At 43.0% G+C, this 26,261-nt stretch overlaps 1 protein-coding gene across 1 annotated transcript in view; it reads right to left on the bottom strand.

Annotated features, from left to right (window-relative positions):
* The window catches only part of TMTC1 (transmembrane O-mannosyltransferase targeting cadherins 1), a 148,563-nt gene that overhangs the window by 48,501 nt on the left and 73,801 nt on the right, over positions 1 to 26,261 (bottom strand). Inside the window, exon 9 of the mRNA XM_086610428.1 lies at positions 11,944 to 12,065. Within this exon, the coding sequence (XP_086466554.1) occupies positions 11,944 to 12,065 (122 nt within the window). The remainder of the gene's footprint in view (positions 1 to 11,943; positions 12,066 to 26,261) is intronic.

The raw sequence follows: 26,261 nt of genomic DNA, 5'->3' as shown, positions 1-26,261 counted from the left end.
ATTATTTAATTGCTTTAGCACAAGGCTGTTTTTCAAAAGGAATTTCGCTACACCTTCATATTTTCAAGAACAGCCCTCTTCTAACAGAATTGTGAATGTGTCCAGAAAACAAAAAATGCAAACGTCAATGTCTTGGTATTTATGTCAAGCCCTGCCCCAGCTGTCGGGAATGTCTGCCTTAGCAGCAGCACTCAGTCTGCTTGTCCAGGGCACAGCCAACACTATGTTACAGCTTAGGCAGCCTCTGGAAAGGTGCTGCTTCCAGAGGCTATTCTTGAACATCTGCAGTGCATTGCCACAGTAATTACAGAGGGATGCTGGATGCCACAGAGGAGTAAGGGTCCATCTCAGACTGCAGCTCCCATCCCAGCTGCACTGGCAATGGCGCAGCGCAGGTACGCAGCAGTGCCCAGCTCCGCGTGGCACTTTCCATCCGGGGCTCCCAAAGCACTTTGTAAGGGAGGTCTGCTGCAATTTGCCTCTTATAGAGCAGGAACCTGAAAGATGGCAATAAAGTGATTCGCCCATCTGACAGGGGACTGGCGAACAAGACACCGAGGCTGCAGTCCAGGGCTCTACCCACAGCACAGGGGAGTACGCAACGGAAATCGAGGTATCTTGCTGAAAAGCCCACGGGACTCCCTGAGAGATAAACAGGTAAGTGACCCAAAGGCAGGCTCCACATCCACACTCAGCAAGACTACAGGATTCCACAGTAAGTGTGAATACAGAGGGGAATGGGTTCCCAAATAGCTGCTTGAAGTGGATTGAGTAGCTAATGTACCAGAATCCCAAACCACAAAGCTGATAAGGGTAAGGTAAAGGAGAGATGCTAAAGAGGACAGGGTTGAAGCATGATTTACACTTTAAATAAGACAGAGATAATTGTGACAACATTAGGACTGAGTTGTAGTTGTGCCACAATTATAGCCTAACTAGCCTACAGTCAACATAACCTGCACTGCAAAAAAGTGCACAGGAACCCAAAACAAAGGAAAGAAGGAAAAAGATCAGAAAGCACAGAGTAGGTGAATAGTTTTATTTTCAGAACCTGGTAATTTGGCTTAAAACTTCAGACAGTTCCTGCCACAGATCATCAAGGAAAGGGTGGGGAGGACATATCTGCATTATCTTGTCAGGGACTTTGCGGTGCAGATGTCAGATGGAGCCACATCTTTCTGGATGGCTTTTTTAATGACATGGTCATTTCAAGCTCATCCCCTGGCTGGAGGGCGGATGCTACATTCCTGGCTGCAGGTCTTTTGCAGGCCAAGGACCAACGTATTAAGTAAGCATCAGTCAAAACCCCATAATTTTATTATTACTGTTTCCTAGTCCCAAAACCACACAATCCCTCATACCCTACAACGCGCTTGTTTCACATTAGACTCAACAGTCCTGGTACAGAAATTAGCTGTAGTACAGAGACCATGAAGTCTTGAACCAGTAAAGCACCAAGCTTAATAAGATGGAGTTGCTGCAGCAACATGCCCTGATGGTCGTTGGACCTGGACAGCCCTCCAGCAGGATCCATAGGATGCAAGTTCATCCCATTTCCCTTCTTCCCAACCTCAAGCAGTTTCAGATCAGCCATCCGAAGCTGCGCTAAGTTTTAGTGAGTTGGTGCAGTGGTGGGAAGAGCTCATTCAGGTGAGACTGCACTTATCTAATTAAAGTAACTTGCCAGGTGACTCTAAGACACCTCCTTTGTGGTTAACTCTGCCACAACCCTGCCGTCACCTACAAACACAGAGAACATTTCAAATACATTAGCTTTTCTTCTCAGAATGATGGGGGGACTCAACTCTGTATCAAACGTTAGCGCTGGCTTGCTAGGAAATCAGATTTTACTCACAGACATTTAGAGAAAAAAAAAAGAAAATGTCTCAAAAGCACCTTTTATCAAAGACCCATTAGCCACTTGAAAAAATTACTCTAAGTATTATGTTCCAGACATCTCCATAGCTATCTGCATATGTATGGAGGTTGCAGGGTTGGGATTTTTTTAGTTAACTCTAGCATTTCCTAGGGAGGGGTGCATTTCCCCTGAAGGGCTTTTCTCTTGGCACTGTCATTCCCTGTCATGCAAGCACTTTTCTGCAATACTTTGTAGCCAAAACAGAACAATGGGAAACAAGCAAAATCCCCAACCCACTATTGTTTTTTTAAGTCCATTTTTCACTGGATTACTATAAAATTGCTACACTACTTTTTTTTTTTTCCTTCTGCAGGATAAGCAACAGCCTGCTACAGCAACTGTCCCCCACTGTGAAAAATCCATGCCAGCTTGGTCCCCAGAGTCAGATGTGAAGCATGACCTGAGGAACAGTTGACAGGTTAACACAGTAATAGTTTTTCCATGGGCTCACAACAAGAACACTTATTACAGGAGAACTTATGGCTTCAGAAATTCAATGATGCTTGCAAGAGAGCTCAGCACACAGACCAACAAGCCAACGGTTTCACGATTCCTTGAGTTTCAGGCTCCTGCGGTACTAAACTGGTACCTTAGGCATGTCCTGAATAGCAGCAAGGGCAGGGCTGCACCTGGCAGGCAAATCCTGGGCACCGTTGCCATGTGTTTCTGGCAGATCGCACGCAGGGAGCTGTGCAGTGACAGATTTTTATCTATAATTTCCGTGATTTGCTAATATCATTCCACCTGCAAGGAAGTGAAGTGAGAGGAGGCACAAGCAGATGGGAATGAGGTGGCACGCAGACCCCGTTTCCCATGGTGTGCTATGCATATCACCTGGTTGAAACAAGAGCCAAACCAGCAGATACTTAATATTTGCAACACTTCTTCCATAATTAGATCACAAATTCAACATTTCCTTTGGCCATTACGGCTCCTTTCCCAAGGCGAGGCCATTACTGACAACACTTAACACACGGCTCCTCTCTCCCTCTGTGGATCAGATTTATCACTTTTCAGTAAAAGTCAGGAACGGCTTTGCTGCATTTTGTTCTTGGTGACAGCATCTAATCAAAGACACGTGCCGTTAGTGCCGCAGCCCAAGATTATTGGGATGTTCTGCTACAGCAATCTGCTTGCATTGGAAACTATCTTACCTCCTCCAGAAGCTGCTTGGAGACCTATTGCTGCAGAAGGCTCCTGAAAACTGAGGCACGTTCTACTCAAACATCTTACTGTATTTTTCAAGTTGCCACTTTGCACAGGGCAGGTCTCCACTCTGTGGAAGGAGTGTGTGGGCAGAGCAAGTGGAGCACTGCAGTTTGGAGGCACCGTGCAAGAGGGAACCAGCCTGGACACCAGCGCTGCAGCCCCAGCCTTTTCTATCCCTCCCAGGTACAGCTGTAAACTCCAAAGTTAAAAAGCGAGGGGGAGAAGCTATGTGGAAAAGATGCCTCCTTCACACTTTTTAATGGTTATTTTGAGGATGTCAAATCTTGTGAAGTAGTTGGGTTTTTTTTTTTTTAAGAACAGAATTTATCTCAACTACATGCATGTAAACTTGGAGTAAATCCACTGATTTCATCAAAGCAATTACCCCAGATTTCAGAGCTCTGCCTAGATAAGAATCCAGATGCATACATACATACATATCAGTTAAGAAAAGAACTGCCTACAAGCAGCCTGTCAAAGTATGGAAGAAATACTGCCCTGTTCAGGGGCTGCTAATGCAACGAAAGGGATTATCCCAAAACTATATTGAGACCAGAAAATGCACTTGGCTTTGACATTTCACCCCAGAGGCTCTTTCTGGGCTGCAAAACTCTTTCTTGATTTCCAGCACTTATTTGAGATGACTCCCTTTCCCTCCATAAAAACCTAACCCTCACTTTCAAGCTGCTCTGAAGCAAGTTTAACCCTTGCACACATGACTTAAATTAAGTGCATATTCTGCTGCTGCCCTTCAGAGAGTGGGGAGTGCAGCCTTGAGAAAGACAGTGTCTGCTGCCAGGTTCAAATGGTGAACACAAATATCTGATTTTCTCAGTTTTAAAGTTCCCCACAAGCTTCCTAGCCCCAGTCCCACACGCGTTACCTGGTATAATACGCTTTCCATGTTCCCGGTTCAAGGCTTTGCAGCCTGAGCTGAGGAAACACAGAGAGGAAGAGCCAAAGCCAGCTGAAATGCAGCTTGCAGGCAGGGCTGTTGCTGCAGGGAAAAAAAGGCAGTTCATCCCTGCTAAACTCATCGGCTCTGCTCACACTTCTCTAATGGGAAGTAATTGATTGCAAAAAAAGCAGGCTTGAAGTGCCACGTGGGCTGCTCCTGCCTCACCATGCAGCAGTCAGATGCAGAAGGCAGCGCTGGCAATAACAAGCATGGCCAGGGTGGCTCTTCCTGCCCCAAAAATCACGCTCAGGCATGGAGCTCCAGTGATGAGCAGTGCAGCAAAGATGCTGTTTTATGAAAACTGTCAAGTTTTCCAAGACAGGAGCTGTTTGGGGCCAGGATAAAGTCTGGACTTTTTTTTTATATTTTTTTTCTGGAAAAACAATGCATTTGTATGTGCGTGCTAGCTTGGACTTGGGTCACTCAGAAAAGCCAAAATCTGAGAAATTAAGGCACTCGCTGCAACCTGGATGATCTCAATTCAAACCACTGTGTCAGGTCAGGCTGAGAGCTGGGGATGCAATAAGTGAGCGCACTTGTAGGGCTCCGAGTCTGGAGTCCCCAAAATTCTTCAGTCAAAGCCCAAGTGCTGACCTGGAATAACCACGCTATGCTGGTGCAAATGCATTTCAGAAATTCTGAGAAGTTTACTTTGTACTGCCAAGCTTACTGCTGGATCAAGATTTTCTCTTGCAGCTGGTACAAGTCTAGCCTAAATTCAGTGAGTTATGGGCTGGTTAATCTGACAGGAGCACAAGCGTGGGCCTGGATCAGGTCTGGATCAAACTGCTACCACTGAGTGATCCAACAGGGTGTAGATCCAGTGCTAATGATCCTGGAAAGATGCTGGTGTGTGGCAGATGGACCATGATTTCCCAGCCCTCAGATGAGCATCTCTGACAACAATGCAATTCTGGGCCACATCCGTCCAACTATCCATTTCTGTCATCCATGTTCTTTGGGCCACAAACTCCATCTTCGGTTGAAGTCTTTTGTTTCCAGCTTTTTATCTAAAATTTCGCTGTAGTCAGCACACTTCGGCAAAAAGTTTTGGGTTAACTAAAACGTTGTATTTTCCATGGGAAAATCTTGTATCGAATTTTCTCCACCAGTTGGGACTATGAAGGAAAAATCTGTAGGAACAGCCATGCCTTTAGACTAAACATCCAAAGGCAAGGAGGATGTTGGATGAGCCTCTGTCACATGTGGACAACCAGCAGCATTCACTATGTATCTCTGCTTCTTCACTGGTACTGAGTTTTGGGGACAAAGAGAAAAGCGTTGTTTAAATTGCCTGTCTCCGAGTAATGATGACACAGAAATTTAATTTTTTCCTTGGTTACTGGAGGTTTTAAAAGACATCAGAACCACCATCAAGATATAATATTTAGCATACAAACTGGATCTCATTGGAAAAACACAAGCCTTACAACTCAGAAATCTCAGTGTGACAACCAAGTAACTGCCAGCATACTTAGCTTACTACTGAGCCTGCAGAATAAAATGTCAAATTTTCATCAGAATTAAGAGGCCTTTTCCTGGAATAAGGTCTGCAAGTCATAATACAAAGACACAGACAACCATAAACACTGGCAGAATATGTCTAATTTGGAAAGGTACCTTATGAGTTAGTGTTAGACTTTGTCCTTGGCTCTAAATTAAAAGCTATGCAGGCCTATATTAAAGACACTTAGACATGATTGGCTAAGTCATCAAAATGATTTACCTCCACTAGCAATGTGGTCCTCTAGTCACAATATGATGTAATTAGAGAAAATGCAGGGACTCTTACTTCCCTTATTAGAGAGAAAATACGGACTAGAAATGAATGATTTTGCTAACCTTTGAATAGCTATTTAACATTTGGACACATTTCCCTTCCCTTCCTTCCAATAACTCACGTGACAAACAAACCCACTTCATTAGAGTGGTTGAGCCCAAGATTTTCCCTCCAATAGATTCCTATCCGAAATATTTCCAGGTAATACAGAAACTTTCAGGCTTTTGACTACTATATGCATTACAGAAAGAAAACATTTATGTAAATGAAAAATTCTATATAATTCCACAGGGATTCCACAGAAACTTCCCTAAATCTTATATACTTTACTGGGGAAGGGTCTATATGCTACAGTTTTAATTAAAATACTGTAATAACTTCTGGAATTCTATAATAGGGATATAACTTTCCATTCAATTCTATCACAAGCCTCCAAAAACTTCATGTAAGAAACTATTTTCTATTAAAATTCACAAGTCATCCTCTTAAGGGCAGCATATTCCCTTTTAAATAAGAATTCCTCTTTTAATCAACATAGCCAAGTAGATTATTTCCACAAGTTGAGATTAACTTATTACTACTTTTTTAAAAGCAATATCCTTACATATCCGTATTATTTTCAAAAGCAGAATAAATGCGCTTGAAGGTTTTCCTTTGGCCTAATATGTCACAACAAAACCAAAAAACTTTCCGGTGTAGCCATTAATGCTCATACTCAACACAAATTTACCTTTTTCCTGAATCAATCATACATGGCCAAAACTCAACACGTTTCTCAAAAGGATGTTTTAAATTTAGTTAAAATAAGACTGCAGTCTAGACCAAACGCGCCATGAATTAATCTTTTTCAGCTTTGCAGAATCATTTTGGCTTTTGTTCCTATGTCTTTACTGCCTTTTGCCAAAATATCTGGCACTCGAATTTCAGAGTTCTTGCCTGCATTAAGAGAGGATGGCTGCTTTGATTTCTCCTTAAAGTGTTTAACAGGGTTTGGATACGCATCTGAAAGGTAGATGCTTGCAGAGTTTAGCCTTTCTACACGCAGTTAATTCTCATTAATTAATGAGAACTCCCTCGGCCTCCTTCTGAAGGGCAGAGTGGAGTCATTATCCCTGGAATGGGGAAGCAGAACCCCACTCACTCACCTCAGCCAAGGTCCCAAACTCCTTGCCTCCAATCACCAGCCATTTTGCAGACCACTGCTCAAACTGACACCCTGGAGCAGGGACAGGCAACCCTCAAGGTAAAAAGGGACTGTGCTAAAGCTGGAATCTGGCCCACTGCCGTCATGTAATGTCTTCCCAGTCCCCTCCCAGTGCCCTCGGGTCCAAGGCTGAATTACAGAGAATACAATCCAATTCACTCTTTCTAAACTTCAGCAGCTTCGTGGCCCTCGCAAGAACAGCAGCAACAGAGTAAGGCACTAAAATCATGTGGTTTTTTTTAAGTAGATGGAACAGGTGTGACTTAGATTCCATATCCAAATCCCAAATGAACTGTGGATTTAACTTGAAAGCAGGCAAAAAGCTTAATTATGTTTCTGAATTGAGATCAGGGAGCAGATAAACTGGCTCCACAGAGTCAATGGGACTTCTACTCCTGACTTCAGCAGGGCTGGGGTTTGACTCTAAACAAAAAGAGAAGCTTCTTCTGTAAATCAGATGATCCCTTACTAGATCTGATCTAATACTGAAGGAATGCTGAAGAGGTAAACAGGAATTCAGCTCCTGGTGAACTTGTAGCTTCAAACAATCTTAAAGAAAGGAGTGGCAAAGGAAACTGAAAAGACAAAACTACCCCAATAACACAACTGGTCTTTAAGAAAAAGAAGATTATGTGGAGAGCATAACACGCTCCCAGAAAAGAGAAGCACCAGTAAGTCCCATTCTCAAGTGGCTGCTTTGTAAGTAAAGGGGACTTCTGCTCCGGGATATCCAGGTTTATAAAAGTTACAAATGATTCCACTACCTACTAGGTTGTTTCTTGTTTTCAGTCACAGAAGTTAGTAATGTATGGAATTACACTAATTGGAATGAATGCATTAGCACGAAAAATCAAAAACTTGCTCTATGCAAAAGCAGAACTTCTATATGGTACCTGTTTTGCTATGGCACGGGGAAAGCTTTAACATGATGTGTTAAGTTTCTGAAAAATACGACTGCATTTTTTTCTGGATGCTGGCTTTCTTGCAGATTTTTAGATAGACATCAAAGCAAATGCCATCCTGTATATAGCTATGATGTCATGTTCTAGTATTGACAAGTAGGGATGCAACATCAACTTTGGATATAGTAAGGAGCTGGTGGAAAAAAAAAAAAAAAAGACAAAAACTCGTAATTGCCTGTGCTGGGAACGAGTGACTGTGCACTCTGCAACCCACTCATTGCAATATCCACCACGAATGAGTTGCCATAAAAACGGTACAGGTACCGCTAGGCTGCCTATCGCTTTCAGCAAATTGGAAATAAGCCATGTATCAATGTTTTGGTTGATTTGTTGGTTCAGATGAGGTTGTGAAAACAGCTTAAGTTGTCCAGCTACAGCAGCCCAGAAAGGAGCCACCGCTATGAGCGTAGCAGTGAAAGATGAGAAAAACAGAAATTGCGCTGGTAGGAAAGGTCTGATCCCATGAGATGAGAACAACCTCAGCTCCGCTGGTACATCAGTAGGGCAGCTGGCCCTAGAATTTGCATGGCCTCTCCAGTTTCTCCATGAGAAGGGCAACACAAAGTGAGAGCTAGTGCTCCTGTTTAAGTTCAGACAAATTGCTCACGGCTCAGAATAACTGGATGCACGTCATCGTTCTTGATTTTCGAACAATTAGGCTGTCCGTGGTGTTCAGTGCAGCCTTAGCAGATACCGCAGTAAGTGTAATTACATCTACATTTCGAAGAGGGAAAAACCCACAGTGGTTTGAGTCTTTCACTCATCCAGCCATTTATTGTGATGCCTCTTCCGAAAATTGTGGCCTAGAGTTGTATCCCATCCACCACTCCCAGGATACGTATTTCACATCCCTAACCCTCCTGAAAACAAGTTTTCTCCTCTTCAGGGTAAGAAAACAACATAAAAACTAAAATTAAAAGTTGAAAGACAATAAATTGTTTTCCTCTGAAATTTTTCAGGCTAAAGTAATACTACTTTCAAAAATTCCTGTTGTAACCCTCAAAAGAAAACTAAATAAAAGAAATATTTTTCTTCAAATATTTCTGTTTTGCTAAAGCCAATTAAAGAAAACATGCAACCACTCTGACTTAGCTTATATCCCTCTCCCGCAAGGCACAGCTGGAGACAGAAGAGGAATTGTTTGAAACACTCATCAATCCCCAGAAGGCAAGGCCCAGCCATATAATTAGACATTGAGCAAAATGCTTATTCCTTGTTCTTTTCAAATTACAACATCTTTTACATAAATCCTTGGGTCCTCGCTTAACTTCTGGTGAAAAGAAAATGCTTGACATTTTGCCCAGGTAACTACTGAGGAACAGTGAATGAGGACCTCAGGCTGTGACACACATACGCAACTGTCACATCCATAAATATTGACAAAAGGCTATTACTTCAAACAGAGATAGACAAGCACCTTCCAGCATAAGCCCAAAACCATAGACCACTGGGTTCTCTCCATCTGATTCAGTATTTTTGTCTAAATAAAGCCAAATTACAACCTCTGACTTGCTGAGTTTTAGAGAAGGAATGGCAAAGGATAGGAAAAGCCCCTTCCAAGATGCAACATAAGAAAACTACTAAAAGCTGTTCTAATTAAAGAACACGAGCCCTTCCTAGAGCCATCATTATTAAACCACCACAATCCCAAGGAAGGGCAAAAAACCAACATAATTTTTGTTCTGCCATAGTCATGAATATTCGCTGAAGTCCCCCTCACCGTTTACGTCATTTTGCACCCAGAGGATGTAAGCGAGCTCATTTCTTGGTAACTCAGAGTGCCAAGCTCAGCTCTCTCTGGATCCTTCGGCTGAGAACTGCCCACCTTTCCTGCAAACTGCCAGGGTTTGCCTTCCCTTCTCATGCCAGCTGCCTGCCAGCCTGGGGTAAGAGCAAAAACCAAATATTGTGAGGCAGGACATGAATGATCTCAGCAAAGTATGAGATCCAGGGACTCCAACACAGACTTACTATGGAGAACTCACTTAATCCTTCTGCCTCAGTTTTCCTGCTCAAAAAAAAAAAAAATCAGCAACTATCAATTATCTACTTTGTAGGTCATATATTTGCAAAGCCCTCAGGGAGATGAAAAGCATTATACAAACTATATGCACACATGTTAACGCTGATTAATTTTCTCTGCACAAACATACCCTTTTTTCTTCTTCATTGCCCCTCCTCTCATTATATCAGCAGTCTCATCTGGAGGAGGACGAAGAACTGCTGACAGCTGAAGTATTTTCCGCAGTTGTTCTTTTGAGATTCAGAAACGCAACCACTCAACAGAGCCCTATGTTCAGCTGACTGTTTCCTTAATAGCTTTGCGCTTTCATGTGTTTCCTCATTTTCTGTTACATGAATTTAAAGCAATCTGATTTCCAAGTTAATTTGAAATGATGCAAGATCCATTAGTTGAGGGTATCGTTTGCAAAATAACTCTAAGGGACAACTTTCACCCGCTATACTTCCAGGTATGCTCTCAGCAAACAAAAGCAGGGCTAGTGATGTGAATAAAGTCAGCAGGATTTGACCCAAAAAGTAGATTAGTATATAGCAGAGCAGAGATATAGCCTAACTGCATAAGAAGCTTGTAATAAATGCAACAGCTCCTATGCAGCCTAAGTTTTATATTCATGAGCAGCCCTTTTGTGTTAGTGCTTATACCAATGACCGTCAGAATATGCATACGGCTTTGCAAAAGAAGACCTATAAATGTTTTCCTTAGGATTTTTGGATTTACATTTTCTGAGGAATACAATGTAAACACTTGGTGGAATAAAACTATTGTTTCAGTTGTCATAAAGTAATCCAGAGTGAAATTGAGGACTTGTGCTTTGTTGGCAGCTCCACAACAGCAGTTCCGATTAGAGGTAACAGAAGCTGACTCTCTGCACCCAAGAGTAAAACTGGGCTTTCTGACTTGCAGCATCCAAGAACAACCATTTATGCTCGTGGCTGGAAAGAACTGCGTTGGCATAGGTTGCCCAGAGAGGTCATGGAGTCTCCTCCTTGGAGATATGAAAAAGCCATCTGGACATGGTCCCCAGGCAACTGGCTCTGGGCAGCCCTGCTTGAGCAGCCAGGGTTAGATCAGATGACCTCCAGAGGTCCCTTTCAACCTCAACCAGTCTGCGATTCTGTGAAATGGGCAATAGCCTGGTGCATCTTGGATGAATGTCCTTTGCCACTGCAGCCTCTGGTCTGGATATTGCAGAGATGTCAGAAGTTGTCCTTGAGTATATGCAATCAGAAGCACACAGACTGCTGAAGTGACAATTGTTAGAGGCTGGAAGCTGAAGGAAATACCAGGGCAGAGGCTGGGGGGGATGAAGAAGTGGCTGGATTTTTCTCATCCTCTTCAACAACTGCAATTCCTCCACTCCTAGGTGCATATGCAGTCAATAGCATACAGGCAGGAGGTCATGCACCTATTCCACAACTGAAGCCAGCAGCCTTTTAGGACAATACCATTACCTTTGTTTTTACTGACCATCTAATGGAGCAGGAAAGTTGAGCATTACCACAATAAAAAATACGGTTAACTTTTCAGATATTGTCTTTAAGGTAAACACATTGGACAATATAAGTTGATAATGCTACCAAGAGAAAGAGTCTTGGAGGACAATCCTCCAGAAACAACACCTCCTCACTGTATTGAGCTGTTTCAAGCACCCCCAAAAAATCTTTGTTTAAAAAAAAAAATAAATTGTGTGTAGCTTTGCTCCTGCCAAGCAATCTGCTCTCAACTGACTATAAAATCTCTCATACTATCAAGCCAAAACTCAAAGGCAGAGAACACACTGACTAGCAATATAATGTTTGAAGTATTGTAAAAGGGAAGAAGTAATCATGCCTGCTTTTAGAAAACGGGATGGTGGTCTCATTAGAAAGGAATTCAATTGCAATAGTTACCTCGGCATGTAAAGGACTCGCTCTGCCACCACAAATCCCACCCTGAAGAAGAGGTTGCTGGCTGGGATGAATGGGAAAACCAGGAACAACAAGCCAACCAAAACTTCTTTGTGTTCCAGTTTCTGCAATAACACAAAATTAAACAAGTATCAACTAAAAAAAATCCAACTTAATTCACCACTAACTTTCCCCTTTCTTTTTGAGATTCTTATTCATTTAAAAAAAGCAACTTAGATTAACGTTTGATATGTTTTGCATTTAAAAGAAATCATTCCAAGACACTGTCCTTCCATATTTATATATTGTTTGTGCTTCTGATATGCCCCAAAAGTGCACAAACACTACTCCCAGTGTGTATTATTACCCTTAGTATCTTTTCCAAAGTCAGATCTATTGTACGCAGCTCTCTTGAGATGGCATAGGTAGTACTTAAAATATACCCCATATTGGTGATACATAAGTATAGAACAGAGTGAATGTATATATTAGCATGTCTACCACAGTGTGGCTGTATGCAAATACACAAATGCGTATCACATACACACAGACTGCTGTGTTCAATCCTAAATATTCATAACTGAGAAAAAGCTGTTCAATCAGTCACATTTTGTGTAAAGAAAACTAGCCCCAAATGGCACATTAATGCAGTCAGTTTATGCCTTTTGAGACAGTATCTGAACTTGAAATGATACTTTCGCACACGAGGTCTCCACACTCATACGGATTTGGACACTGGAGACACGCTATACGTTAAAATTAATGTCTTTCACTTGAGCTCAGTTAATGCCCTTCACTTGAGCTCGCTTCAGTGTTGGCTCGCTCTTTGAGGAGAAACAGAATTGCCACACGCAGTTCAAAACAACTGTGATCCGCACGGCCAACACAAGCATCTTGGGATGCCGTGATCAGCAGCAGCCACTGTTCCTGCCATGGAGAGACCCAAGTCTCCTCGGGCAAGTTAAGTTTCAGGCTTAGCTCCATCCCAAGAGGGTGAATCAGCTCATGCTTTCTGTTGGTGATCTCAAAGGATGACATCAGGCTAACAAAGTAAAGCATTAGGCCTGTTAAATCACCCAGGCAGACATCCGTGCTTCCCTGCCCTGCGACGCTGCTGCCTCTGCAGCCGTTGGGAGCAGCTTTGTCACGCTTAGGAACAGATGCAACCAGAATCACTGCATGGCTGTAGCACCTCCTAATTGTTGTGGGCAATTTCTCAACTTCAGAGAGAAACTGAATTCCCTTTACTGGAGGGATCTAAATTTAGGAACATTGAACAAGATTTTTGAGTAGAGGAGCAGAGCTCGATCAACAATGCAGGGCCGAGCAGTACAAGCTGTCTCGCCTTTGCACAGCTACAGACTGCAACACCAGTTACCGCTGGCCTAATCAGTGGCTGAAATTTAGAAGTACCAGTATTAAAATATAGTCATCCTATTGTGTGGGAAAGACAAAAAATGTTTTCTATGGGTACTAAATGCAAGGGTACATGTTAGGAGGCTCTGATGTTGCTATGGAGGAGCTGAACCACAGGATCACAAAAAAAAGCATACTGGCTTCCCCTGGCTCAAAGAGGAAACACGAGGCAGACAGGGGAGCAGAATTCAGAGCAGAATTCACATCTCCAGACTTCTTCATCAATATCTGCTTTAAACAGCATCATAGTTACCTGTTTCTATTGTCTACTTTTTCAATGTGTTGAATTACAACTGCTAGTGCCTTCTTGCAGTCACAACAGCACCTAAAACACATTATCCCCAGAGCTGAAGCTGACACCAATCCATAAAGTTGATGAGCAGAGGTGCCCAGTAATGGTCATTTTGGCTTGCAATTACAATAGAAGATTGAATAGGGGGAAAAAAAAAGGATTAAAAATTATTTCTCAACTCTGAATGCAAATTATCAGTCTCAGCTCAACTCTAACTTCCCTCCCACCCAGCTTGGGACATATACTCAATTTCTCTCTTACCATTTGACACTCTCTTCCCTTCCCATCTTGTCTGGCCTAATTATGGTGCCCGTTTGCTGCCACCACTCTACCTCAGGGGTTTGACAATAAAGACCAAGAGGCTCAAGAAGGCACATTGGGCCAAAGGGAGTGCACTGCTAATGCAAAAATTGTTCTCTGTCCCCAAGAAACGCTCTTACTTTCAAATGAGCCAGCTATCAAGTATTTCTCGAGTTGTTGTTTGTTAAATCAATAATTGGGAAAGCAACGTCTAGTTAACATCTCTAGGAAGGATACAGTGTTATTCAAGGCTGCAGAATGGCAGATAAGCAAGAGAAACCGAACGCTGGTGAAATAAAGCCTGTACATCAAACGAGAAACAGGTAAATGTGGAAATTAGCTCAGCTGAAGGAGAAAACGGTATTGTGTGCCCTTTCTCCCCCCACAATAAGTCACAGTTCTAAACTAAAGTCATTGAGGGCTGCCAGCTCAGTCCCTCCAGCAGGGCTCAGAGACAGGAGCCCAGCACTCATGGAGCAGCACAGCCCTCCCTGGTGCTACTTATTTCTGAAACAAGAAACATCTGGCAGCTCCCTTTTTAAGGCGTTTCGTTCTGGCAGAGGCTTTTGTGAAGAGCTGGTCCTTGGAGGCTGGTCCTTCAGCTGATTTTGTGCTACCCGCGGTCTCGCTGGCGAGCCAGCAGGTCAAACTGCTGAGCTCGTGCTGCCATCACTCCAGAGCTCAGTCGGGGTTTCTCTCCTCCACCCAGCCATTAACTTCTCCAAAATATGTACAGGCACTTCGTGTATTTGACACCTTGGCCGTGCGGCTGGGTCCTGCCTGGGAAGGGAGGCTGGGGAGGGCCTCTGGGCAGGAAGAGCAGGTGGGGTTGCTGGTCATCTAAAAGTCATCCGTGGCCATCAAAGAGATGGTCTGGATGCAGCCTCTGGCACAAGCAACTCCTAAATCACTGGCTGCCCGTAGTTTGGAATTTATACTGGAGGAAAAAGTTACCCTATTCACAGCCAGATCTTATTTCTCACTTCCCTAAATAGTTCCCTCTGACCGACTGGATACTGAGCAAAACTGGCCTTTGCCCTGATCTGAGTGCTGGACATTCTTCTGTCCCGGCCTTGCAAGAGCTGGAAGCACAGCAGAACTCTCTGTCTCTGCCTTCTCATCAAGGGCTAACATCTGCTCACCCAGGTAGCTCAGAGAAAGCAGCTAAAAGGACAGAAATGCAACCACAACGTGTTGAAAGGATTGTGTGTACCACAGGTGATAACCGTAGACAGCTAAAAGCTAACAGCACAAGTCTCATAAGACACCATATTCTCCTTTATCTTTTCCCTATTAAAATTTACCTAGCAGATTCACCTTTTATTCCCCCTTCAACTGGAGGGGCTGACAGATTTATAAATGAGTAGACAAGCAGGACAGAATGGCACAAGAATATCAGGGACTGGTATCGTAGAACTGCATGAACAGAGAGCAGCAAGATCTTCCATCCAACACAAGCCACAGGAGAGGCCCTCCATGAGTTTTTTAAATAAAAAACCCAACCTGTAGCTTGCTATATTTTTCAAGAGGGAGAGGGTACAGAGAAATATTGGGACCATTTATTCAGTTTAACTACCCTGGTCATATAAGCCCACTTAAGAGACAGCTGAGCTAAAGGTGTGACAGAACCCACATCTTCCTGGCGCCCAGAGCAGTAGTAAAAGCTTTTAAAGGGCAGTAGGCAGTTTTGTTTGTCTTCCTTTTTCCTGAAAATAAAAAAGCTCAGACTAGAAAATATAGATCACTTCATTCCTTTTACAGAGAGACATCTCCTTTCCTCTTAAAGGTAGTGTTTTCTTTTGGTAATACAAAACTTATCTTCCTATTTGTCACAGAGGTCAAAGTGGGGGGGAAGCACCTTTGAATTAACCTTAGAATGATTCCTTTTGTTAAAGGCAAGCTGACTTCAAATCAAAATAGCATTCCTTATAGCAGATAGTTTGGTGTGGGTTTTCAAATTCACACCTACCACTAATTACAATTAAGCTTTCATTGTATCGTAAAAAAAAAAAAAACCCTCCAAAACAATAAACCAAAAACCAATAAAACATAATTTTTTTAACCTGTTACTTTCCTTAGATTTATCAAAGAACTAAGGAACACCATTTCTTCTCCCAAAGGCAAGGCAAAAAATTGTCACACTATCTCAAACAAAATCACTCCAAGGCCAAAAAACATCAATACAGCAATAAATCTCAAAAATTGCTTCCTTGGCAATTTGAGGGAAAAGGAGAAAAGTTCTGAGTTTGCAACTGAAAGAGATCTTCCCGTATTACATATAAGACATATTCCTGAGCCACAAATAAATACTTGCTGACTACTGTTAAATCACAAGTCTTCTACAAGCCAGAACCCACAAAGTACGCACGCAGGAGGTACACAGATTACTTTGACATATCTGTCATAAACTATGGACTTGCTTAAGCCCACCATAAATTCCCTACTTTTCTCATTGAGAAAGCATCATCTGAGGTGCCAGATCTATTAAGTCTCACACTGTGATGGCAGGACTTACGTTCACATCCCCTGGTACCTCCAATAGCTGAGGCATTGGAAAGCAGAGCCATGAGGACAACTTCCCTCCTGGCTTGACAAAGTTGCACCTCAGGGAAGACAGCGTCCAGGCAAACAAGTCCAAGCAAATTCCATTCTGTTCTACCTTGGAAGATTTCCGAAGGTGTTTATACATGCTTGCCTGTTTGATGGGAAGGTGGCAATCAAACAGGTTTAATTTCTTCCTCTAACAGTTTATTTTGAGAATGAGGCAAGTCTCACCTCTCCACCATTTAGAACCAACAGCTCTACGGAGTAGACTTCCTTCCTACCAAAAGCATAAATCACCCTCTGTCAGTGAGCTCCGGATGGTCCATTGCAGCCAGTGAGATGTTATGCTTGGAACATCTGACTGCAAGCGCAGAAAAGCTGGTATCCAGGAAAGTTGGCAGTGCATGGCTGTATAAAAGCAATGATTGCTATTACATATTTTCAAATGCTTGCAGGCCTAGGAGGTAAGTGCATTATCCATCAAAAGAGAGACAGATTCAAAGAAGCTACATGCTTGTCTCCACATGACAGGCAGAGGATTACACTTCTTCATTTCATTCCTAACATCCATTTGTGCAAACCCTTAGCGCAGACTGCACACAAACTTAACTCAGGTGTTCCTGTTCTATCAGTCACTCGTGAAGCCACAAGCAGCTTGGTAACATGACTCCTCACCAGCCTGCACCAAAACACTGCAGTATCTCACCTGGCAAGAGGTCAGGATCTGCAAACATCTACTCTTGCGCTTTCCACATATATGGTACTAAAGATAAAAGGGACGGTGTAGAAGTGTGTCAAATTCTCTCTGCATTCACACATAAGGTGATAAAAATCAAACTTATGCTAATCAGGAATCAACCCTTAGGGATTCATTCCTTCACAGGAAAAAAAAAAAAAAATCTGATGATGTAAAACCTTGCAGAAGGAAGCACTGGGTGCTCCCAAGTCCCACCTCACAGGTGCGGGCACAGACAGGTTATGGCAGAGCTGTACCATGTTCCATGTAGCATCAGCATGGTCGTCTTTAGGTCACCAGCAGAAATCAGGATAGGACACATACATCTTTATCTTCTGTGGCCAAACAGGAGGGCACTGTGGAGCTGTGGCTGTTTTGCTCTCCTGCCTGTGCCATCACTTCCCAGCAAACAGTGCTAAAAGTCAGGTGTCAACAGATGGTCTGAAAAACTCAAATATTTGGTAAGGAAAAGGTAACTGCCTAGCTTCAGATGCGGCTCGGGCACCTGCCTTAATCAGCTTGCTCCTGTGAAGAGAGCCACAAATTCTGTAATCACTACAATTTACCAGGAGTTTCATTCTTTCATCTCATAAAAATTAAAAAAAAAAAAAAGTCAGCATCTTCAGTAGCACCAGCTGCTTAAACGCCAGGCTTAGCAGCTCACTGTCTTCCTAAAATAACTCCATTTTCCTTGGTGATCATCTAGTTCTGATAAAATCACCCACAGTTACTACTGACTAGAATTAAGCAAATTTTATACTTCACAGATAGTCCAAAGCCATGGGATTTGCAATGCTATTTTGACCACCAGTGCTGACTGCTTATTAACTACATGACACGTTGATCCTATTTTGAGCACTTGGTAACAACAAAAACTATTTTCCGGTTCATCAGCAGCAGCACCTCTTCAGGAACTGGTGTACAGGCAAACATACGCCCGTCAGAATCTGAACTAAAACCCTTGAAGGTACCATTGGTTTCCTAACCCTGGATTATCTGAAGAGAAATCCTTGGTACATACCTCAGATCACTCTAACGAGATCGTTGCCTTTCTGTTTCCAGAAGAAAGCAAGTCCTGGTCTGTACCACTAGGTAAAACAGCCTGTTTTTCAGAAATGCTGAAAGTGCCTAGAAACTTTATTTACATCAATGGGAATTGTGGATGCTCAACAGCTCTGGAAATCAGGCTTTCAATTACAGAACAAAAGCTGAAAGTAGTTCTTTCCCAATCCCATAACCACAGCAGGGCATAATATTTCACTTTGTATTTTAGTATCTTAGAGTAAATTTTTGACACCTACTACCTTCTTTTTTCCCTGTAGACCTCAGCTATCCATCCATTCAGCTATGTGTTTACAGTCTTTCTTACCCAGGTTTCTAAAATTCCCTGAAGATATAAGCTCCTTTCCCCAACCCTTAATTTCTGCAAGCTCTAATTCCACTTGACGAGCCGATTTGAGCAGGATGCAGGAACACGGGCGTCTTCGAAAGAGAAGTGGAACATTCCAAAAGGAAATAGGAAAGTCAACAAATTGCCCCAGGAATTAGAATAATGCTTTTGACCTTCTGGTTGTTTTTCCCTCTTCCCTTTTATTCTGTGACTGCAGACTGCTTCACTACGTGAGGGGAAAAAAAAGAAAAAAGAAAAAAGAAAAAAATAAAAGGTAAAATTTAAACACATGCACACTGCTTTGCAGTGTGCAAAAGCATGATTTTTGGAAAAGCGACTCTGTTCATGGTGAGTTCGCTCTTAAAATGTAACACAGAACAAGATGATTCCAACAAAAAAATCACACAATAGTTTGGCACCCTAATGTTTAACTAAGACCACGTAGCCACAATGAGCATCATTATCTCCCCAGCTGTAAATTTCTTAGTCCTCATTCCACCTGCCCTTTCCTACTCACCCCTACTATTGTGCCGCTCCAAAACCTTTCAGCTCTGAGTGGGTCTTGAAATCTTAACTCGAATCAGAAGAAGAAAATGGTAGAAAGAGTATCTTTGATTTGAAAATATAGTAATTCAGTCTTAATGCGCGGAAAACGGCAGAACCACCTGCCCCTATGAAAATGACCTACCTAGGGTGACAAACTCCTGCAGGACTAAAGAGTCCATTTGGTGAGATGCTGAATATCTTCATGGTGAGCCAAATCAGAACTACTTCAGTTGTGGTCATATTTACTCAGAGTACCACGCTCCAAACCTGTTATTCCAAACATCTACCAAGAAAAAAACACTGATGCAAAAGGTATTTTGCTAGTTCTTGTGTTTGCTTTTTTAATTTAGAATGGCAATGGAATACAGACTGAGGAAGGCTTCTTCCTTCACTTCAGTCTGTCGGCTGGCACAGCCAGCACCCTGGGAAAGCTTTCATGTTTCTTCCAGTCCCACGAGGGACCCGCAGCTGATCCGCTTGCAGCACTCAACGGAGCAGAAAGGCGGCCAGCGAGGCACGCAGGGCGCCCGAAGGAGCTCCCCCGCTTCCTCCAGCTTTCACTAAACAGAGTCTTTCTGGCTTATTACTCTCTCCCCGCAGCAAACATTAACAACAGAAGCAGCATAGAAAAACCTCACTGCTAAGGATTAAGAACATCAGTGCTGACCTTCTCTCTGTGTGGAAGGAATTCAAGTGGGCCCTCAGGAAAAATGAAAGTCGGATTTATTTTAAATGGACCTTTTATGAAAATGACTGTGGTTTCCAGCTCGTCAGATAGACTCCGTCGATAAATAGCCTTATTCACCTTGCCATGCCTTTGAAGCAGGTATTGTTCTGGAAGTGTTGTGGAATACGGATTTTGCTAGGCACACTTTCTAACTATACTGGTATTACCGTAGAATATTATAAAAGGCAATTGTTCCCCAGAAAGGTCCATAAGCTGTGATTTATTAATGAAATGCCAAACCTGGGAAATGAGGCAAAGGTCTCAGGAGTGCAGGGTAAAGTAAATAGCATGACAGAATACACGTAATGAGCGCTAGCAAAAACAACAGAAATGTGCACACAAAGAGAAGACGCAAACGTGTTCCTCTCCTTGATGGTATTAAACATTGTCAGCTAAGAAATACAGCCTGTGAGTGACTGAGGAATACGCTTGGATGATATTTATACATAAAAACCACTGGAGAAATGGCAATGATGCCAATTACAGCACAAATTAAAGTCATAATAATTCAGTATAAAATGCCTTGTCCTGGCTAAGAAGCACGATGCAGAGAAACGTAAAGAGGCAGCACTACCTTAAAATTAGACCTGAAGTTAAAAACAATCAACTGTAGCATAAGAAAGAACATAATAATAATGTGTCACAGTTGCACGTAATGAATGTAACCTGAAAACCATCACAGCTTCCTGTACCATATATAGCCATGTCACACACAGCAGCAAAGCATGCTCTTTAAAAAGATATATTCTAGAGGACACTCAAGATCACTTTTTAAGATTGATGTGAAACGTAAGTAACATTCCCTCCTCAGACACGAGCAAACTGTTGCACCATCATGATGTGCTCCTGCTGAACAAGTAGAAGGTGCTGTGAACCACCATAAGGTACCTCCATAGCACTGGCCATGAGCATAAATGCAAGACAATGGCCAAGCAGTATGAAGCACAATAAATTCTCCCAGAATGGTCAGGTACAAAAGCTACTGTTTCAAATTAGTTTTCCAGACCACCTTGCTCTGAATTACCTCAATGCGCACACATGAGTTTTCCCACTATTAGCCCTCCATATATCAGGTACCGTATAGAAAGTGGAATTTGATCCATCATGTGCTCCGCGCATACGTTCACAGCTACAAACTACAGGACAAGCTGCGTTCTAATCACATTGCTAATTAAGCAATGACCTAAAATGCCACGCAGAGTGGCGTTTCAAACACCTGAAGGGTTTTCTTTTAATGCTCACTGAATTACTATGACATGTCAAAGAAATAACTGTCATCCTGACGATACGCCCAGAATTGTTCTCCTCTCTCTAGCTCACCAGGTGCTCGCCATTTCTTCCAGCACAGAAAGGCAGCGCAATAGGCCCTTGGGTATGTTAGTGGCCATTTGAAGCATCAGATTATTTCTCTGGCCTTGTAACTGGTGTGCTTGGCAATCAAAAAGAGCGTGTTCCATCCATTTCATTAATATCTTTGTCATCTACCTAGTCCCAAAGCAGATAAGGTCCATTCCTTGCAGCTAAGGCTCTCTTTGAAAACAAATAATAAACAAATTTCATCTTTTTTTCCCCAACTACTATTATTTCTCTGGGATGCAGGCATTTGCAATAGCATCCTTGGCCTTTATTGCATGCCCAGTACATTACCCAAAGCCCAGCCAGACTGGGTAAGGAAGTTCACTGCGAAGAGCTGAGCAGAATCTGAGGATTTCGAGATCCACTGTTGACTCCCGGCACCTTGGCTAAAACAGCTGAAGAGAGGCCGATCTGCAGAGCGTGCTGGGCATCTGCATGGTGAAAAGCCGAGTCTCAAAAGGTTTCAAAGAGCTGCTTAACGACGACGGACTGCAATTTTGCCACATTACTCACTATGAAAAAAAAATGATGGCCAGAGATGGCAGCAAGGTCCTTTACTCCCAGTGGGAGGTGTGCCAAGGAGCAGGTCTTTTCTTTACACCCATCAGGCCCCTTGAAGACAGGCGTTAGTTGTCACGTGTGACAGGGATGGCTGCAGCAAGCCATGGCTGTGCACCTGAACACTGTGCAGAGCAACAAGCCCTTCTTGAGGAGCTGCTCACGGGGAGCAATTTGGTCAATAAGCAAGAGGGATTAGCACTACGCAGAAGAAACAACCCAGCAAATGAAAGTTATATACAAGGAATTAACAAAGCAATATTTCAAGTGACTTCTTCATTATGTAAGAAGGATGACATCCGCGAAAGTGCATGAGGAAGATGAGGGAGGGAGGGTCCTCTCTCCAAGCAATAACAAATCGGAGAGCTGCCTTCTCTGTTTCGGCAGTTTTCAGCATAAAAACCCCCATCTAGTAACAGACACGTTCCAAGCAAAGCACTTCTGGGTAGAAACCTTGCACTGTTTCTTCTCCTTCTGAGGTATAACAACATTCACAAAATGAAATGGAGTAAGAAAGCTTCATGCATTAGATGTCCTTTATCAGCACTACACATACATGCCAACAGGGTTATTACCCTAATCACAAATGCCAACAACAAATTAGCCCTGTTTAAAATTCAATGGCAACAAAGGCAGAAATCCAATACCCGCATTCTCTAATTACAGTCCACGTAATACATTCTGTGAGTCTCCTGTGAGCTTGTTTTCTGGATGCACACACATTGCCTCTTGCCACTGAAAATCAGTTCAGTGTTCACTGCACAAACGTCTTCAGTCCTGCCAAAATCATTTCTAGCATTTTTTCTCCATGAAAGGAGAAAATGTTAGTGCCAATGAGAACGAATATGAGGGTTTGTCCTCTCTTACCCCTGTATACCTACACATCCAGACGAAAGGCACACAAACTATTTGTCTGTTCACTCTAAAACCATTCCTTAGAAAATTGCAAGCTGCTGCTTCCAGGCCAGACTTTGCAATGAAAAAGGAGAGAAAATGGCTGCCAAGACAGTTTTACATGTTTGCTTCAAAAAGAAAGCAGAAAATCTTATGCTTTATGAAATGTGAAAAATGAACTGATGCACCTCATGCTGCCTACAAGGTGCAAATCACGAGAAGTAGCCTATCTGGGGCTTGACTGAAGGATGGTCCTTCCTTGGAGGGAGCGATGTTGTATGAAAGGCCACTGCCATTGCATTTGGAAAGAAGCTTCTTAAGAGTGTATTATAATCAATTGTGCCTGCAGTTCATGTGTCCTGAACTTCCCTGTCCTCACTGTAGAAGATATTCCTGAGAGTGTTTAAAGCCAAACAGGATAATTTATTTCAGGAAATGTGTCTCTTCCTACTGTTTGCTTTCCTCAATAATTCATACCACTTGGCACATCGTAATCATTCTCATCCCACTTAACGGCAGTATCATAACTGGGTTGTTATGAGAGTCGCTAAAAATAAAGTAGAAAATATCTTCAGAAATTTAGAATTTCCTGAAAACGCAGAGTATTTCAGCTACCTCTAATAATACATAGGGCTGGGCAAAGCATGTCAAGTCGACCACCAACGGAACCAATATCAGCTCCATGCTCACAGTGCGTTTGCTCCGGGGCTGGTGAGCTGACACTGATTAGAGCACTTTGTCAAGAACACGTGATGGCTGTGGTTTTACTTCGGTTAGATACAAAAGTAGATCACTTAGGATCCAATTTATTCCATATTTGGGGTTTTCAAGGATAAACACAAGGGACTCTACAAGATGAATTTCAAAGCATCCTGCAAGTAAACGCCTCGAGAGCAGAATTCATATTGCTTAACGCAACATTAACGGTGGTTAAGAACAAAGCAGTGAATTTATTCCCACAAAAATTTAGAAGTTGCAGTTTCAAATCAAACAGTGGTATTCATAAATCCAGACTGAACTGTTTTGCCTTTAAGAAAAAAGCAGAAGGAATACAAATATGTGATAAAATCTAGACATTTAATGCACAGAGCGTTCTGAAATATTTTGTTTTGCAGTTTGACAGAAGACACACAATTCAGTTACCCAAAGGAATCCTTCTCGATCATCATTTTACCCAAAATAAAATAACACAAAATGCCTTTGGATGATCCCAAAAGATTTTTTCCCAGCAAGCCAACAACATTAATCTTACACATAGTACCAATTCCGACAACAAGAGAAGAAATAAAAAGCAAGCAAAACTTCAAAGAACATGAGATAAGATTTTTCAGAACTGTTCAGTACTGGGCTAATGAGAATTTTATCATTACCTTCCCTGAGAACAGGATTAGGTCTAATACAAACACTTCTGAATATCTCTAGCAGTGAGTAATGAAAGCAGGAGGAATACAAGATGATGTACAACCTGCAGGCAGAACTAGTGAATACCTAATAGGGTATTTTCCCATATTTCCCATACAGCATCTGTCAATGTAGAATCTAAATTAATGACTTTGCAATCTCAGAGTGTTTGATTCATTTTCCATCACCTTATCAGGAGCACAGAAAAGACTGCCAGAGTCGACTGAAGCATGTACATGACCTGCACATTTTAGCACAACATAGGCATTAAAAACCCATTATTCCCCTACTACGCCTTTGAGTGAGCTGCGTATTTAAGGAAGAGAAACTTCTGTACTATTTAAAAAATTATTACCAACACCCTTCTTAAAGAAGTTCATAGATTCATAGATTCATAGATTTCTAGGTTGGAAAAGACCTTAGAGATCATCGAGTCCAACCATCCCTAATCCCCATTAAACCATATCCTCAAGTAGATCATCCACCCTATTCTTAAACACATCCAGGGATGGGGACTCAACCACCTCCCTGGGCAGCCTATTCCAGTGGCTGACAACCCTTTCAGAGAAGAAATACTTCCTAACATCCAACCTGAATCTCCCCTGACTAAGCTTATGCCCATTTCCTCTTGTTCTATCACCCGTCACTAATGTAAAGAGCCCTTCCCCTACCTCCCCACCATCTTTTCTCAAGTATTTATAGGCCGTAATCAGGTCTCCCCTCAGCCTCCTCTTCTCCAGGCTAAACAGCCCCAACTCCCTCAGCCTCTCTTCATAAGTTTTATTTTCCAGCCCCTTGACCAGTTTAGTCGCCCTTCTTTGGACTCGCTCCAGGAGCTCAATATCTCTCTTAAAGCGAGGGGCCCAAAACTGGACACAATATTCCAGGTGCGGCCTCACCAGTGCCGAGTACAGGGGCAGGATCACTTCCCTGCTCCTGCTGGTCACACTATTCTTGATACACGCCAGTATCCCATTGGCCTTTTTGGCCACCTGGGCACACTGCTGGCTCATATCAAGCCGGTAGTCAACCAACACCCCCAGGTCCTTCTCCGCCAGGCAGCTCTCCAGCCACTCTTCCCCGAGCCTATAGTGATGCTTGGGGTTTTTATACCCCAAGTGAAGGACTCTGCACTTGGCCTTATTAAAGCTCATGCCATTGGCCTCAGCCCAACGATCCAGTCTGTTCAAATCCCTCTGAAGGGCCTCCCTACCCTCGAGCAGATCGACACAGCCTCCCAGCTTGGTGTCGTCCGCAAATTTTCTGAGGGTACATTCAATTCCCTCATCCAGGTCATTGATAAAGATGTTAAACAGAACTGGACCCAGCACTGAGCCCTGGGGAACCCCACTGGTGACCGGCCTCCAGCCGGATTTAGCCCCATTTACCACCACTCTTTGGGCCCAGCCGTCCAGCCAGTTTTTAACCCAAAGGAGGGTGTGCCTATCCAGGCCAGCAGTTATCAGTTTCTCAACCAGAACACTATGAGAGACTGTATCAAAGGCTTTACTGAGGTCTAGGAAAACTACATCCACAGCCCTTCCCTCGTCAACTAGGCGGGTCACCCTGTCATAGAAGGTGATCAGGTTTGATTGGCAAGACCTGCCTTTCATAAACCCATGTTGACTGGGCCTGATCACCCGGTTAACCTGTATGTGCTCATTAATAGCACTCAAGATAACCTGTTCCATGACTTTGCCCGTCACCGAGGTCAAACTGACAGGCCTGTAGTTCCCCGGATCCTCCTTCCGCCCTTTTTTGTAAATGGGGGTAACATCCGCCAGTCTCCAGTCCAGCGGAACTTCCCCAGTGAGCCAAGACTGTCCAAAGATAATGGACAGGGGTTTGGCAATGACATCCGCCAGCTCTCTCAGGACTCTCGGGTGGATACCATCAGGCCCCATAGACTTGTGGGCATCCAGCCAGAGGAGCAGTTCCTTGACCCGTTCCTCTGGGATCACAGGAGCTTCGATTTGCTCTCCCTCCCTGCTCTCAGACACCATAGGCCAGCTCACCTGGGAACTACTAACCTTATTATTAAAGACTGAGGCAAAGAAGGCATTAAGGACCACAGCCTTGTCCTCATCCCTAGTGACTAACGCACCCCCTGAGTCCAGTAGGGGCTGGAGGTGATCTTTAGCCCTCCTTTTGTTATTAATAT

This window comes from Tauraco erythrolophus, chromosome 4 (genome assembly GCF_009769465.1).
Source record: "Tauraco erythrolophus isolate bTauEry1 chromosome 4, bTauEry1.pri, whole genome shotgun sequence".
Lineage (NCBI taxonomy): Eukaryota > Metazoa > Chordata > Aves > Musophagiformes > Musophagidae > Tauraco > Tauraco erythrolophus.
The sequence above is the reverse complement of the archived record's forward strand: the minus strand, read 5'-3'. Positions and strand labels throughout refer to the sequence as shown.